Below are 16,128 nucleotides of genomic sequence, written 5' to 3'. Positions count from 1 at the left end.
GGGGGGATACTAAGGTAGAACTTACTAGATCTTAGGGTAAGCACAGCTTTCCTTAGATGCTGCCAGATTGCCCTCCAAAGTGATTGTAACAAACCATATTCTTACGGCTTCTAGCAGTTCTTTTTAAATTTCACACAAATTTATCACTCTCCCTTGATGTTTTTTCTCTTCTGTGTCATATTTAAGAAGGACTTTTGGTTCTTGCCATTTTCCATGGCTTCCTACCCATTTGTTAAGTTGTTGTCTCCTGCCCGTACATTTGTTTCTGCCTAAGTTAACCAGACTCGGTTTTTGTTCTGTTAAAACCAAGAATCCTGACTAACAGAGACATCAAGAAATTTTTGTACTGTTTTTCCTTCAGATATTATTGTTTTGTTTTTGTACTATTTTTAAATCCAACAGGGAGTTGTTGGTGTGTGTGGTATCAAGTAGGAATTTAATTTTGTATGGATAGCTATTACTCAACCATTTATTTTTCAAACCATTTCTTGACTAATTAATTCTTTACCCATAGTTCTTAAATGCTATCCCAATCATATGCAAACTTCTCATGTATGTATGGGACCTCTATTCTGTTACATTGACTTTCTACTGTTTTACCTAAATATCCATTTTTGCATCAATTTCATCATTTTAATTACTAAAGTTTTAACATGTCTTAATATCAGAATAAGTCCCTTCTCCCTTTTTCTTTCTATTTAAAAAAAAAAAAAACCCTGAGCTATTCTGTTACTGCATATTTATTCTTTGTTCCATGGATGAAATTACATGAAAAATCAAAATTTTAATTGGGTTGCATTAAAATTATCAAGTTGGGCTGGAATAATATTTTTACATTAGGCCTTTCCGTTCATGAACTTAGGGTATCTGTTTAGTGAAGTCTTCTTTGCTGTTCTCAGGAAGGCTTTATAATTTCTCCACAAAGGGCTTGCAAAGAGTTAATTCTTGGGAGTTTAATGGGCCTGGTTGCTGTTGTCAATGAGATCTTTACTCCTTGATCCTTTACAATTGGTGTTTCTGAAAAAAATAAAATAAAATTGGTATTTCTGGTATATGGGGAAGTTGTTGATTTAGATATCTTGATCTTCCACCAGCCTCTTTCTAGTTTTCTAGGTTTTTTTTTTTTTTTAAGCAGATAGTTAAATCGTCTGCAAATAAGAATAGTGGAATGTCATCTTTTCCAATAGTTACGCCACTCATTTCTTGCCTTACAGCATTAGCTAAGACCTTTGAAGTGTTGGTGAGTTGTGGGAATAGTGGGGAATAATTGTCTTATTCCTAATAATAAGGTGAGTGCTTCTAATGTGCCACCATTAAATCTGATGTTTGCCAAACGATTTTTCTGTAACTTATACTTTAAGTTTTGCTGGAACTTTTTTCAAGTTCATACTCTATACCTAGTTTGCTACATGTTATTATTTTTTTAATTATAAATGGGTGTTGAATTTTCCAGAAGTCTCTCATTCAATAGGTGGGTCTCAAGAAACTGCATTTCTAACATTCCCAGTTGATGCTGATGCTGCTTGTCCAGGGACCACACTGCAAGACATACTGGTATAGAACAAGAACAGTGGGTTAAAAGCACATTCTGAGAAACACTTAAGGAATAAATGGAAGAGAAGCCCCAACAAACAACAGCAGCAGAAAAGCATGAGGAAAACTAAGAATAGTGTCACAGAGTTATAAGTGGAGGAAAAAGTCGAGCACAAAAATTTTAAGGAACAATGCTATGAAGTGCAAAGAGCTTCAGAAAGATCCCTTCAAATGCCCACGGATTTGGTGACTGGAAAGTAATCTTAGAACCATTTCAGGAGACTTGTGAGGGTAAAGCAACAGATCCCTTCAGTAAATGTTTATGGAGTGCCTCCTTGGACCAGGTACTGTTGCTGAGAAGACAACACTGAATCAGTGAAGGAAACTGAGGAAGAGAATATCTCTTCTGAGGCATTTGGATGAGAAGAGGCAGAAAAAGACTGGCTGAAAGCTAGAGAGGAACAAAGAATTCAGGGAGGGTTTGGGGGTTTGTTTTTGAGATTCAGAAAACAGAGCATGTTTATAAGCCGAGGGAAAGTTTCAGTATAGAAAGATTATCAAAGGGGCACCTGGGTGGCTCAGTCAGTTGGGCGACTGCCTTCGGCTCAGGTCATGATCCTGGAGTCCCGGGATCGAGTCCCGCGTCGGGCTCCCTGCTCAGCGGGGAGTCTGCTTCTCCCTCTGACCCTTCCCCCTCTCATGTCATGTGCTCTCTCTCTCTCTCTCATTCTCGCTCTCTCAAATAAATAAATAAAAAGACTTTTAAAAAAGGAAGAAATAAAATATCCAATATTAAAAAAAAAAGCTTTAGAAAGATTATCAAAGATGAGGTGAAAGAGGATGGATTCATAGTGATGGTAAGCAAATAACTTCCCACTCTCAAGCAAGTGGACAGTGTCTAAGGTAACCTTTAGCTCTGTGAAGGGCACTGTAGTTCTGGACGCTAGAGTCCCTTGCTTTGTGCAATACAACATGCTGTCGATTCAATGAATATCTTCTCCCTTGAGTGTGCATTCTGGTTTTAAAAAATATAAATGTTAGTGGAACTAAATTTTGTGGAAGATAGAACTTAAGGGGGGGGGAGAATACACTGGAATCAACAGACTAGGCTTGAGACCCATATCTGGCACTCAAACTTGGTGCAAATCCTCTCTGTGCCTGGCTTTCCTCATCTGTAAAATGGGGATAATAACTACCCCAGCTCCTGGCACGCAGTAAAATACAAGTAAGATACAATAAATGTAGTATTACTGATAGGAATGAGGCTGGAAACCTGATGGGCTAACATTAATTGGGATTATCAAGGTTGTTAAGGTTAGCAAGATAATGGTAGAACATTTAGTGACCTCAGACCACTTTACGTGTGCTACTTAAAATTCCTCACTGACTCTCGTAACCTGTGAAAAATCAGAGCTTCCACCAACCCATCTGCCTTACTTTGCGATGATTTTGTAGCTCCGCCTAACTCTGGGCTGATACAGGAGGTGTGGTCTAAAAGGGACACAGCACCCTCTTGTGGGCTTCTAGGCAAAAAGAGGAACTGTTGCCAGAGAAGGAAAGCTAGGAAAGGAACAAGATTGGAGGAGCCCAGGGTGCAAAATTACCTGACCTTGGCTTGTTCCTATTTTTTTTTTTTAATTAGCATTCTTCAAAACTTCTGGGTAAATTATATTTATAGTAAATGAAACACAACTGCAGATGCATCAGGAAGCTTCCCCCTATTTAAAGAGCTCTCCCTTCCATGAGCCCCAGCACCACGTCCACACCTCAGGGTCATAGCTTTGATTTTCTTAGGCCACATGTTAAACAGGGCACTCAGGAACATTTTTCAGACTACATATCCCAAGATCTGCCCGGATCAAATCAGCTGCTCTAGACCACTTTGGTGGGAAATTTTAAACCGTGCTGCTGACTTCAGCTGCCTCTTCGCCTTCACTTGCTCTTAGCTTCAGGGTCAGGAGAGATGAATTGCGTTAGCCAAGGAGCTGGTGTTTAAATCTCAGCTACGGCAGGTGCATCTCTTTCTTCTCTACTGCGTGTCTTCCCCTTACTCATACTTCACCCTCCCTGTCATCTCTCCGTTCCACTAAGGATTCACCAAGTGAAGCGGTGGGGCATGGACAACAAATACTTCCGTGCCTACTATGTCCCAGGCACTGGGCAGTGACAGCTAGGAGCAGACAGTTTCTGCCCTCCTGCACTTGTAGCCAACCAGGCGGGAGACAGACCGATGGTTTCTTAATGAACAATGAGGAAGAAGTGGCGCCACTTGCAGAAGTCATGAGCACTGTATTTGTGGGCCTCGTATTCAGAATTATTCTTCTATTCTTCTGTCTTGTTCACCATTTGACACATACAACAGGAACCTCACACGTATTTGAATGTGGACGAGACAATTCGTGATCACAGTGGACGGACGATGCATCTTTGCAGGACTGAATGCAACTGGCCAGGTCTTCCAGGCTGCGGATTTTGCCAGCTCTGTGCTCAGCCTTTTAGGATTTCAGTTCAGCACTGGGACGCCCTTTCGACCTCCCTCCAACTCTTACCATCAGATCTTTTGGGACTTCATGGACCAAAGTAATCCCTCTTCCAGGGCTCAGTCCTACACCTACCCAATCACTCAATAAGGACCTGCTGACCATGTCAGGGACCGTGCGAAGCACTCGAAAGATATTTTAAGGCAGCTTTAGATCTTTCGCACGGCTCCCATTTTAGGAGAAACAGCCCCAGTTCCTTAAACAATTTCTCAGGTGACACGGTGAGTTCCTGTGTCAGCTGGTGTCCCCCCCACACACACACACTGACACCCGGGTCCCCTCAGGAAAGGCTGATGAAGCCGGGGTCCACCCAAGGAAGTATGAATGGCTCTGGCATCCCTCTCAGGAAGAAGGGACAAGGCTAGGGTTCACCTCTAGAAGGACAGAGGACGCCGGGGTCCTCCTCAGGAAGAGGGAACATCTCAGGGGTCCCTCTTGGGAAAAAGGGTTGGTGTCTCAGGAAAAAAGGGAGCAATGACGCCAGGGAACTCTCAGGAAAGGAGGTTGACGCTGGGGTCCTCTTAACGAGGGGGAACGACGCTGGGGTCACTCTCAGGGAGTGACGCCAGTTCCCCTCACCCGCCTTGAGGTTCGCGCACCAGCAGCAGCCGGACAGCCTCAGCTCCCTCAGCCCTCGGGTTCCCAAGGCGAAGCGGCCGCGCCCCTCATTGGCGGCCTTCTCGGCTAATGACAACCACGACAGCCAATCGTAGCGCAGGGGGAAATCTCCCGCGTGTCCTCGCCACGCCTTCCACTCGGTCTGCGCGTGCGTACATTTCTGAACCCGCTGTAATTCCCTAGCTCCGCTCTGGGAGGCGCTTAGGGGCTGGAGGTGCCAGTCTCGCCTTCTTCCCCGCCGTGACCCATTTATAGTAGAACCTACTTTATAAGGCTGTTGTGAGAATTCAGTGCAATAATTTACGTAAAACAAACAGCGTCTGGCACATAGTAACCTGGGCAGCTATTATTTGCATTTTACAGCGAGGGAAACTGAGGCACAGAACAAGTAAATAACCTGCTCCCACGAACCCAGTCATTAACTGGAGACGTGGGAGCTAGAATCCAGGCAAGTTGAATCCAGAGTCTGTGTGCTTATCTACCATGCTTTTGTGCCTCCCAGATAACAAATACCGCGTATTTTTTTACCCTGATTATAAAATAACTTTGCCCTTGATTATAAAATTAATACCTGCTCACCGCTAAAGGTCAGAAAATATCAAAGACTACAGACCAGGAAATACAGATCTCTCTTAATCCTACCACTGGAGACATTGTTAATATTAAAAAAATTTTTTTTTTAATTTATTATTTGAGAGAGCGCGAGAGCACGAGCAGCGGGAGGCGCAGAGGGAGAGGGAGAAGCAGACTCTCCGGGATCGTGACCCCAGCGGAAGGCAGCCGTTCAACCGACGGCGCCACCCACACCCATGCGTCCCTAATGTTGGGCATTTTTCATAGTTCTTTTTTAATTTTTTAAAGATTTTATTTATTTATTTGACAGTTAGAGACACAGTGAGAGAGGGAACACAAGCAGGGGAGCTTAAGGGGGAAGCAGGCTTCCCGCGGAGCGGGGAGCCCGATGCGGGGCTCGATTCCAGGACCCTGGGAACACGACCTGAGCCGAAGTCAGAGGCTTGACGACTGAGCCACCCAGGCGCCCCCATTTTTCATAGGTCTTCACTATTCTGACCAATACTAGAATGGGCATTTTGTGCCTTCATCTTTAGGTTTTTATCCAACTGTTTCTTTAGGATAAATATTTAAAAACTGCAATGGGTGGGGCGCCTGGGTGGCTCAGTCGTTAGGCGTCTGCCTTCGGCTCGGGTCGTGATCCCAGGGTCCTGGTATCGAGCCCCACGTCGGGCTCCCTGCTCCGCGGGAAGCCTGCTTCTCCCCCTCCTGCTACCCCTGCTTGTGTGTTCCCTCTCTCACTGTGTCTCTGTCAAATAAATAAATAAAATCTTTAAAAAAATAAAAAAATAAGAGTTTAAAAAAACTGCAATGGGTGGGTCAAAATGTATGCAGTTACATATTTTTTAACTTTTTAAAAGATTTTATTTATTCATTTGAGACACAGAGATAGATAGAGAGAGAGCATGAGCAGAGAGAAAGGCAGAGGGAGAGGGAGAAGCAGGCTCCTCACTGAGCAGGGAGTGTTAAAGGCAGACACCAAACTGACTGAGCCACCTAGGCACCCCCATACAGTTATATTTTTGATAACTATTGTCAGACCACTCTTGGAAAGCTGTATGTGCCAACTTCCACCAACACTAACAAGCTATCAAAGTTCTTTGCCTACCCAAGGATGGTCCATCTCTTCGTTATTTGCCAGTTGATTAAAAAATATATATATATATAGGGACGCCTGGGTGGCTCAGTTGGTTAAGCATCTGCCTTCGGCTCAGGTCATGATCCCAGGGTCCTAGGGTCGAGCCCCACATCGGGCTCCTTGCTCAGCGGGGTGCCTGCTTCTCCCTCTGGCTGCTGCTCTCTCTCTCTGACAATAAATAAATAAAATCTTTAAAATATATATATATATATATATTTTAGGGGCACCTGGCTGGCTCAGTTGGTGGAGCATGTGACACTTGTTCTTGGGGTCTTGAGTTCAAGCCCCATTTTGGGTGTAGGGCTAAAAAAAGGGGGGAGCAATAATAATGAAAGTATCAGGTAGTTATCTAGTAGCTATATCATTGTGGGACAGACAGTAGGTGAAGTGAGGTCTCTGCCTTTTCTCGACAGGGTTAGAACCTGGCCCCCGTTTCCTATAATGGTATATATCTCAAGGACTGCTGGAGAGCCAATAAGATAATCCACCTAATGAGTTTAGCACAGGGCACAGCCCTCCAAAGGCTGGAAGAGCCAGGGCCTTTTGTCCCAGACCACATAGCTTGTTTGCAAGTGGCTGATGTCAGTTTCAGTGTGAACCACCTCCACCCCTTCCCCAGGTCTCCCTGTCCTATTCAGATTACAAGGCCCTGCTGCTGTGTCCCATTGCCCTTGGTCACCTTTGCCTGAGGAAAGATGAACTCCCCATCATGAGGATTTTAAAGAGCCAGCTGATGGTCACATGCCCACCTCTGCCCTTTGATCCACATTCTCAGATTGTCACAGTGTCCCAACAGAGGAGGCATCTGGGACATCAGGCCTACACTTGGGGAAACTGAGGTCCAGAGCAAGAAGGCTCATCAGCCTTCCCCTGCAGCCTGGGGTTGGTGCTGTCGCCTCCTGACCCTCAGCCCGACACCCTTTCCCCGACTCTGCCTCCCTTTGAAACACCCTTGGGAAAACGTCTGTGTCTCCTCTTTACTTCTTGCACAAAGTTCAGATTCCCTGGAAACTTCTACCTAGTTTTCCAGCTTTTTTTTTCCCCTTCTCTGGGTCCAGGCTAGCCCCCACTCTTCTGGGCCAGGATATCTACATACTGTAAATCTTCAAAACCACAGTGAAACAGGCAAACCTTTGTACACGCTAAATCCTATACATTCACCCTCTCAAGTTCCAGAACTGTATAGTCTCAGATGGTAACCACTGGTTGCATGTAGCTACTTAATGGAAAGGAAAAGAAAAACTCCAGCTCCTCAGTGGCACTCATCACATCTCAAATGCTTAACAGCCACGTGTGGCTAGCGGCTACCATGTTGGATAAGCACAGACAGAGCATTACCATCATTGTAGAAGGTTTCACTGGTCAGTCCTGCCCTAGACTGACTGGGATTTTTGTTATCCTCATTTTATAGATGAGACAACTGAAGGTCAGAGAGAAAAGGCCCAAGGTCACACAGAGGGAGCTGGGATCTAAACTACTGATAAGGACATGAATAGAGCGGAGTAGGCAGGTCAACCTTTGCTTAGATCCAAGGAAGCTGCCCTCATTTTATTTCAAAACACACATGTTGTGAATATATACATCTATTGATCTCACTGTCTAACAACCACTTAAGCACTGAGTGTGTGTGTATCTCAATTTATTGCACGCAAGAGGCAGCCAGTATTCTAAACCGAAAGCTCAAATCACAAACACTTCTGTTATCCATATCTTTATCCACTTGGGAAGTTTTCCTCCTTAGCATAATGAATGTCAGAAACATTGGTGAAATCAAGGGTTTGTTAATTACCCTGATAAAGGTGGAGAAAATGGGATCCCTTGAGTGGAATTAACAGTATTCAAATATGTGGATTGGTTAAAATATCTGAGTCGTTCCCTCCCCAACCTCGAACACGTTAACGAAACAGCTTCAATCCCAAGCCAGTCTTGTGTGAATTTGGACGGTTTAGGTCGCCTGATACCGACCATAAGGCTACAGGCTCAAAGCAACACAGAGCCCTGCCTTTAAGATATGATTCAGATTTGGGGGCATCTGTCTGGCTCAGTCAACAGAGCGTGCTACTCTTGATAGGGCCGTGAGTTCGAGTTCCACGCTGGGTGTAGAAATTACTTAAAATCTTAAAAAAAAAAAAAAGATATAGATATTCAGGTTCAGGTTTGTTTTTTCGTTTTCTTTTAATGCAACATGAAGGTTGCAACACCAAAATGGCTAGGATCCTGGGAATTCATATAACTTATAGGGGTAAATAAATGCCCTTGTGCCTGTTTATCAAGTTTAACGTCTGCCTGGCAGAATTTGACCAGAGACCTTTTATCATAGCCTGGCAGCCAGATGGTGGAGGTATTATCAAACAGGCCCCCTCGAGGTTTCCAGGAATGACTCTGAGATTCCAGAAGTACCCAAGAGGTCTGTCAGAGATGCTAAGAGAAGTGGGGTTTACCTGGGTCTGCTGGCCTCCAAAGACCAGTCCGAACCTCCACTTTACAACCTGGAGTCCTTGAGCAGGTGCCCGGTCCAGGCCCTGGGGCGGGGCGGGGGGGGGGGGGGGCTGCGTCCTGCCACATTGCTGCCCCCCTTCAGGTTCTATCTGCTTGGGGAGGCATAGGGACAGAGCCTCCCTTTCCCCTTACCCCACCCCAGGCAGACAGTGCAGGAGAGGTGGACCTCCCAAGAACAGGGTGGGAAAGGAAGTCACATAAGCCAGGAAGATCAGTGAAAGCCTTGATTTAATTGGAGACAAGATCGAAGGATTGATTATCGATCAACGGACCGACTGATTGATCGTCGAAATGGACAACACAAGAGCAGCTCAGGGGGGTCCTGTGCCCCCCCCCCCGGGAGAGGAGCCCTGATTGGGGGTGGGGTTCCAACTCACCAGTCACACCTGGGTAAGGGGAAGCCCTCGCCCCTTACAATGACACGACTTCCCATCAAGCGGCAGCGCGGAATCCACCCTTTCGGGGTCTATGGTACAGTTTGTATAATACAGTGGGAATGGGGACTCTCTCTCTGGGAGACCCCACCCCTCCTTCCCCTGACTGGGTCTACTGGGGAAGGGCAAGTTTATTTTCCCTTTTTGCCTCTGTAGAATAATTTACAAACCAACCATACAATATGTACAAAAGAGAGAGAGAGAGAGAGAGAGAAAGAAAAGAAAGAAAACCAAAAAGAAGTCCCACTCCAGTCACTGGCTGGGACAGAAACTAATGTCGCTACAAAAATGAACCCTGTACAGCATCATGGGGGTGGGAGTGGGCGGTAGTCCCCACAGGGATGGACAGACAGATGGAAGGCTGCGGGCAGCTGGGGGCTACAGTACCGTGTGCTCAGAATTGGGGGTGGGGGGATGAGAGAGAGGCCCTGCCTTGCCCAGCTGCAGAACTGGGCCGAAGGGCATAAAGGAGGGAGAAGGGGGGGGGGGTCTTTCCTTCCAAACAGTCCCCCATGGCTTGGAGAAAAAGGGCCTTGCATCTGTCTGTCGTATTGCTCCAGGAATAGCTAAGGGGCGAAGGGGAGGCGTGGCCAAGTGGGGGCAAAGGAGAAATGACTTTGGTTGATGCCAGGGTGGGAAAGGGCTGCCCAGAAAGGGGGTGTGGGTGTACACTGTTATTGCTTCCTCCTAGGGCAAAGGGTCATGAAGGGGGTCAGGAGGATGCTGGGGGGGGGGAGGTGCCCAGGATGGGGGCTCTGGGCCTGGTCCCACCCGACCCAAGGTGTAGGTGGGAGCCACTGCAAACCCCTCTCCTAGGGCCATGGGGATCATTAAGGCAGAAACAAGAGGAGAAGCAGCTGGAAGGAGGGGTATGGTTCAGAGCCATCTCCCCCCTAAATGGAGAAAATTCAAACAGAACCCAAAGTGAAAGGGCAAGGGGATGGCAAGCGGAGGGGGGATCAGGCCCTCCTCGAAGCTCAGACCCCAGGTTAGTGGTGTGAATGTCCCTCCAACACCTCCCCTCTGCTACATCTGAAAGTGCACAGCTCCCCTGTCCCCGTCCCTGTCCCCCAAGTTAGTATTGCCAGGTTTGTGCAAAATGAGGCGGAAGACTTCTGGGGGTGGGGGTGGTGGGCAGTGAGCCAGAGAGGGGCTGGAGTTGGGGCCTCCCCTGGTGACAGCCCCCCAGAGCCCCCGCCCAGAATGGCTATTCCTGGTTAGGTTCCAGAGACCCTCCAAAATTCAGAGGAAAAGCCTGGAGGGAGGGAGGCGCGATGCCTGCTTGGGCCCAGGCGGGGAGCCCTAGGAGGCCGGAAGACTGAGCCTGGGACCTGGGACGGGGGAGGCAGCCGGGGAGGGACACAAGGGGTTTAGTCCGGAAAAGGAGCGTCTACAGTGGCTGTGTTTTATCCTGGTTTTTTTTTTTTTTTTTCTTTTTCTAAAAATGTAACAATTAAAATTCCAAAAATAAAATCCCTTCTGGGACCTCCGCCCCTTGTTCCCCAGCCCCCACCTCCAAAAAGAGGCCCCGTGGGTGGGGGTGGGGGGAAAGAGGAAAAAAAGAAAAGAGAAAAAAACCCACTTTTCTGTTTTCTTTTTTCTCAGGAGGCCCAAGAGTCTTTGAGGCAGTGGAGGAGGTGGTCGGGGGGAGATGGTGGTGGAGGGAGGCAGGGAGAGCAACAGGGTGGAGGGGCCGGGGCTCAGGTAGGACCTCCAGCTGACCCCCACCCACCAGGAGCTGGGAGTTGGGGGGGGTCCTCGCCAGATGTTCCTGTGCAGGCACTGCACGCCCTCTTGGCAGCCTGATGCTCTTTTTGGGCCCCCACCTCGGCCGCCATGGAGGGGAGGCCCAGGAGGCCCGGGGCTTCCTCTGGAGGGGGTGGGGTCCTCAAGGCAGGCAGAGGGGGACTCTCAGCAGACAGGGCCAGGGGTCTGCTGCGGCCCCCAGCCTCCATGGATGCATCTGGGGACACGGACTCGTCCTTGCCCGCAGCCACACTATCTGCGGAGTCGCCTTGCTGTGCGAAGCGCGGTTCCTTTACCTTCACCTCTGTGGCCATAGCCTGGCCATCCACCTCCCATAGTTCCTCAGCCGGGGATGGATCCTGAGCCAGGGACAAGTCCTGCACTTCAAATGCACCTGGGGAAGTAGACAGCTCCTCCTCCTCTTCTTCCTCCAGCGTCAGCTCAAACTGGAACTTATCCGGTGGGGGTGGGTGGCCTGGCCCTCTGGGGTCCTCCTCAGGCGGTGGTGAAGGGCTCTGCCGGATGGCGCTGTAGTACCAGTCCCGGTTGTCTTCCAACGTGTCCAGGATCTCCTGGGCATCTGGGTGGACCAGGTCAGCCCACGTCTCCCACAGCGGGTGTACAATATAGTCGATGAAACCCACCTAGGAGAGAAGGGAGAAAGGTATAAACTGGTGGCCCGCTGGTGCAGCTCATCCTGCCATGCTGTGCGATCTAGCAGAATTTAAAAGAGGCTGATAGCAGTTAACCTTGTAATCTTGCTTCTCCAGATCCACCCTGGAAAAACTTGCATGGGTAAGAAAAAAAAAATCTTTACGTATGAGATGCCAACAAATACTGGAAACCTCCATATATCTGTCAGTTGGGAATTAGTTTTTAAAAACTGTGGTACACCACAGATATTAATAATGACTTTTTTTTTTTTTTGCAAAAAAGAAAAACTAGAAATAACTCCATGGCAGGGTATTGCCTAACCCACTTTGATGTTATCTTCTCTCCTCCTTATTTTTTTTAAGTTTTTTAAAAAATATTTTATTTTTCAGAGTGAGAGAGCAAGAGAGAGCACAAGCAGGGGAAGCGGCAGGCAGAGGGAGAAGCAGGCTCCCCGCTGAGTACGGAGCCCGATGTGGGACTCGATCCCAGGACCCTGGGATCACGACTTGAGTTGAAGGCAGACATTTAACTGACTGAGCCACCCAGGCGTCCCTCTTCCCTCCTTATTAACAGAATCTTGATTTTTCTTGGTGGAGCCAATGCTTCCCCTACACAGCTGAAAACTACATTTCCCAGCTGCCTTTGCAAAGAGAGGGTGGCCGTGTGACCACAGGTAGATGGAAGATTGGAGCTGGGGTGGGAGTCGGGAGTAGGGGTGCTGCCTCAACTGGCAGAGACCTTTCCTCCCTTCTTTGTAGCCAGAATGGCTAGAGCTTCCACAGCATCCGTGACCACGAGAGGCATCTCTGGGGACAGAGGCCCCAAGCTTCTGATGATAGAAATCTCCTAGGTGCCTGACCATTTCATGGAGCCAAAGGGAGTGCTATTCTTCCTCTAGGCTTTTTTACATAAGAGGGAACACACACAGTTTGAGTCACTGCGAATTTATAACTCCTCAATACCTAAATGTCCAGCCACAGGAGAAAAACCATTAGCTAGTTTCCCCAGGAACCATTAGCTAACTAAATCTGTGAGAATACTATACAACAGTCAAAAGGGATGCACTAAATCTACGTGTAATAACTTGGACAGATCTCCAAGGCATTGTTTGGGGAAAAAAAAGCAAGCTGTATAAAAATAGGTATATATTGATAAAATTCATATGTTTTAAAAAAGCAAAACCCATGAACCACTAACTTGCCTGTAAACATAACTATAATAAAATGTATGAAACTGGTTTTCCCAGGCATTGGTAGGATGGGGGTGATCTGCATGTTCAGGGGACATTTGGAAGGGTCCAGAAATATTTTTGGTGGTTCTAACTGGAAGGGGAGGGTGTAGGCCAGGGATGCTGCTCTACATCCTCCAAAGCGCAGGACAGCCCCTGCGACAGAGAATGATCAGGCCCCAAAAGTCAACAGGGCCAACGCTGGGTAACTCTGGTCTGGAAAGGCATGCACAGTGAACTGGGAAAAATGGGTCTCACCAGGGAGGAGACTGGAAATGGGTAGGGTGAGAATCTTTCACGTTCCCACTTTACAAACAAGACTGTGTTTCTGTACTTCTTGTCAAGTTAAGTAAGCACACAATGACGAGTCATTGCATCTCATTTCAAAATTCACCAAAAATCAAGGATAAGCATCTGCCTTGGGTCCCGGTCATAATCCCAGGGTCCTGGGATGGAGCCCTTGCCACTAGCCCCCTGCTCAGCGGGGAGCCTGCTTCTCCCTCTGCCTCTGGCCGTCCCCCCACCCTCTCACTCCTGCTCCCTCAAATAAATAAATAAATAAGTAATCTTAAGAAGAAAAAATCCACCAAGAATCAAGGACAAGATCAGTGGCCAGGTTACAGGGAAATTGAGAGGCTGTATCGACGTAAGGTCTCTAACTAAGAGCCAGGTAAGTATTATTATCAATGCTACTTGGTGGCTACAAATGAGTTAGAACTTGTTTGACTCAGGTCTACAAATGGGGAGTCCAGAGGCCCAGCTTGGTTGTTCTGTAGGAGAGAAAATGTTGCAAATTTCCCATCAAGATAGAAAAGGGAAAAAAGCACAGACTAACTTGGCTTTGTGGAGGGGCAGCTCAGGAGCGTCTGGGCCCCTCGGAGCTCCAGGCCAGCATGGGATGGGGAGGGCCACCCTGCTGCCTTCCACAGGGGCCACAAAACTGTACCTGAGGGCGCCTGGGTGGCTCAGTTGGTTAAGCGACTGCCTTCGGCTCAGGTCATGATCCTGGAGTCCCGGGATCGAGTCCCGCATCGGGCTCCCTGCTCAGCGGGGAGTCTGCTTCTCCCTCTGACCCTCCCCCCATCTCAGTATGCTCTCTCTCTCTCTCATTCTCTCTCTTTCAAGTAAATAAATAAATCTTTAAAAAAAAAGCCCTGTACCTGAGACTTCTCCACCGAGGCTGTGTGCTTGTCGCACATGGGGCTGATCTCCATGCCCCGCTCCCGCTCCCGGTCGCCCTGCTGGAAGAACTCAGCCATGATGCGGTCCGTCCATTGGCGGTACAGCCCCAGTGGTTTGGTGGGGTTGCTGAGGTCTGCACAGTGCACCATGTTCCGAAGGACCTGCGTGAGGTGGGGGACCTTCAGAGGCCATGCCTGTGTCCCAGTGTGGGACCTCATGCTTCCTTACCTCCCCCTTTACAGGGAGAGTGAGAAGAAGGCGTGGTGAGGATATGGAGAAAGGGAGGGGAAATGAGGAGGAGAGGGGAGAGCAAGGGAGGGGGAGAGAAAAGAAAGAGATGGGTGTGGGAGAGGAGAGAAGGCAGTGTTGGGGGAGGCGGAGGGGACAGGAAGGGGTTGATGGAAGGGAAGAGGAAATGAGGAGGGATGGTAGAAGATGGGGGTTGGGATGGAGAGATGGGAGGGAGAGAGAAAAGAGACAGGAAGATGGGCAACATGGGAGCTGGAGGCTGGAGGCTGAGGGAGGGGAGCCACCCAGACCCAAAGGGGGGAGAAGAAGAGAGAGGCTCTAGTCTCCCTATATGGTGGGCGAAGGGGCACCTGGATGCGGTCGGAGTAGTTGTCCAGCAGGAGGACCCCCGAGCTGGTCACTTTCTTGGTCTCCACCATGGTCTTCAGGTCTGCCAGGAGGGTCATGTGTTTGGACATGTCCGTGGCCAGCACCTGTGGGTGAGGGGGCATCACAGGGGCCGCTGAAGCCCTGTTCTGGGTTGTACCGACCCGACCTGCGCCTCTATAGTTTTCGCTCAGCACAACCTGTCCCCAGCCCCCACAAGGGACGCCTCTCCCGGGGCTTCCAGTCCTGGACTCAGACCCTGCCGCTCCCCAAGCCTCAGAGGAGACCTTTCCAGTCCGGTCCCCGCCCCGGCCCCGCCCACCATGTCGATGACCATCTTGCGCAGGCTCTGCCGCTGGCGCTTGCTGAGGTTCTGGAAGATGTCGCAGTTGTCTTCCTGCAGCAGCTTGAAGCCCACGGCCAGGTGGTGGTTCTCCAGCACCGACTCGTCGTTGTACATGAGCGCCAGCTCCGAATCTGCGGCCCAGGCCCAGGCAGGTGGTCAGGGGAGCGCAGGAGCCATCCGGGCCCGCCCCCAACCCAGCAGGCCCCGCCTCCAACCCGGCAGGCCCCAACTCCAACCCGGCAGGCCCCGCCTCCAACCCGGCAGGCCCCGCCCCCACGGGGGGCCACTCACTGGTGTTGATGAGGAACTGGTTGGAGACCCCCGGGTGGTCCACGTCATGAATGGCAGCCGCGAAGAGGGCGGCAAGAATCTCCAGGTCCGTGAACACAGCCTAGAGGCAGAGAGTGGGGAATGGGGAGAGATGGATTAGAAAGATGGGGGTTCTGAGAGACAGGATAAGACAGAGATGGGGGTGTCACAAAAAAGGGGGTTCAGGAGAGAGAGATAAGGATCAGAAAGAGGAACAGGATCAGAGAGGGACGCAGGTCAGAGACCCAAGGCCGGAGAAACAAACGGGAGACGGGAGGTGGGCAGTGAGAGACGCGGGGGCCAGGCTCACATCGAGCGCAGGTGTGGCCAACAGCACATGCGTGGACTGCAGCACATCAGCCGCGTGCAGGCTGTTGTGGTAGGCCACATCGGGGTGGTAGTGGTCCTCCAGGGTCAGCATATAAGTCACCATGGTGTCCACTGGGATGCGGAACTTCTTTAGCAGGTCCCGCTCCTGAGGGTAAGGTATGAGGAGGGGGCAGTGACTCCTGCAGGCTCTCTGCTCTCCACGGTGCCCCCCTCCCTCGCACCCTGCCCCACTCTGCCCACCCTACCTGAAATATCGTGTACATGATGCAGCTGAGGGAACGGCCTCCGGCGTATTCTGACACGCAAAAGATGTTCAGACCCCACTTGTTCAGGTTCTCCAGTTCCTGGCGGAGTTGGAGGCCAGAGGTCAGGAGCCCACAAGA

The 16,128-nt window shown here is 49.4% G+C and overlaps 1 protein-coding gene across 4 annotated transcripts in view; it reads right to left on the bottom strand.

Annotated features, from left to right (window-relative positions):
* Positions 1-9,111: 9,111 nt before the first annotated feature.
* Positions 9,112-16,128, bottom strand: part of PDE4A (phosphodiesterase 4A) — a 38,667-nt gene continuing 31,650 nt past the window's right edge. For all 4 annotated transcript variants that reach the window (XM_035724909.1, XM_035724898.1, XM_035724902.1 and 1 more), the window contains 7 exons: positions 15,991-16,089; positions 15,726-15,890; positions 15,398-15,497; positions 15,083-15,237; positions 14,745-14,867; positions 14,124-14,306; positions 9,112-11,725 (listed from right to left, as the gene is read on the bottom strand). In XM_035724909.1, coding sequence (XP_035580802.1) covers positions 11,036-11,725; positions 14,124-14,306; positions 14,745-14,867; positions 15,083-15,237; positions 15,398-15,497; positions 15,726-15,890; positions 15,991-16,089 — 1,515 coding nt within the window. In that variant the 3' untranslated portion in view covers positions 9,112-11,035. The remainder of the gene's footprint in view (positions 11,726-14,123; positions 14,307-14,744; positions 14,868-15,082; positions 15,238-15,397; positions 15,498-15,725; positions 15,891-15,990; positions 16,090-16,128) is intronic.

Source organism: Zalophus californianus, chromosome 1, assembly GCF_009762305.2.
Source record: "Zalophus californianus isolate mZalCal1 chromosome 1, mZalCal1.pri.v2, whole genome shotgun sequence".
NCBI classification, from domain to species: domain Eukaryota; kingdom Metazoa; phylum Chordata; class Mammalia; order Carnivora; family Otariidae; genus Zalophus; species Zalophus californianus.
This window is presented reverse-complemented; position numbering and strand designations above follow the sequence as displayed.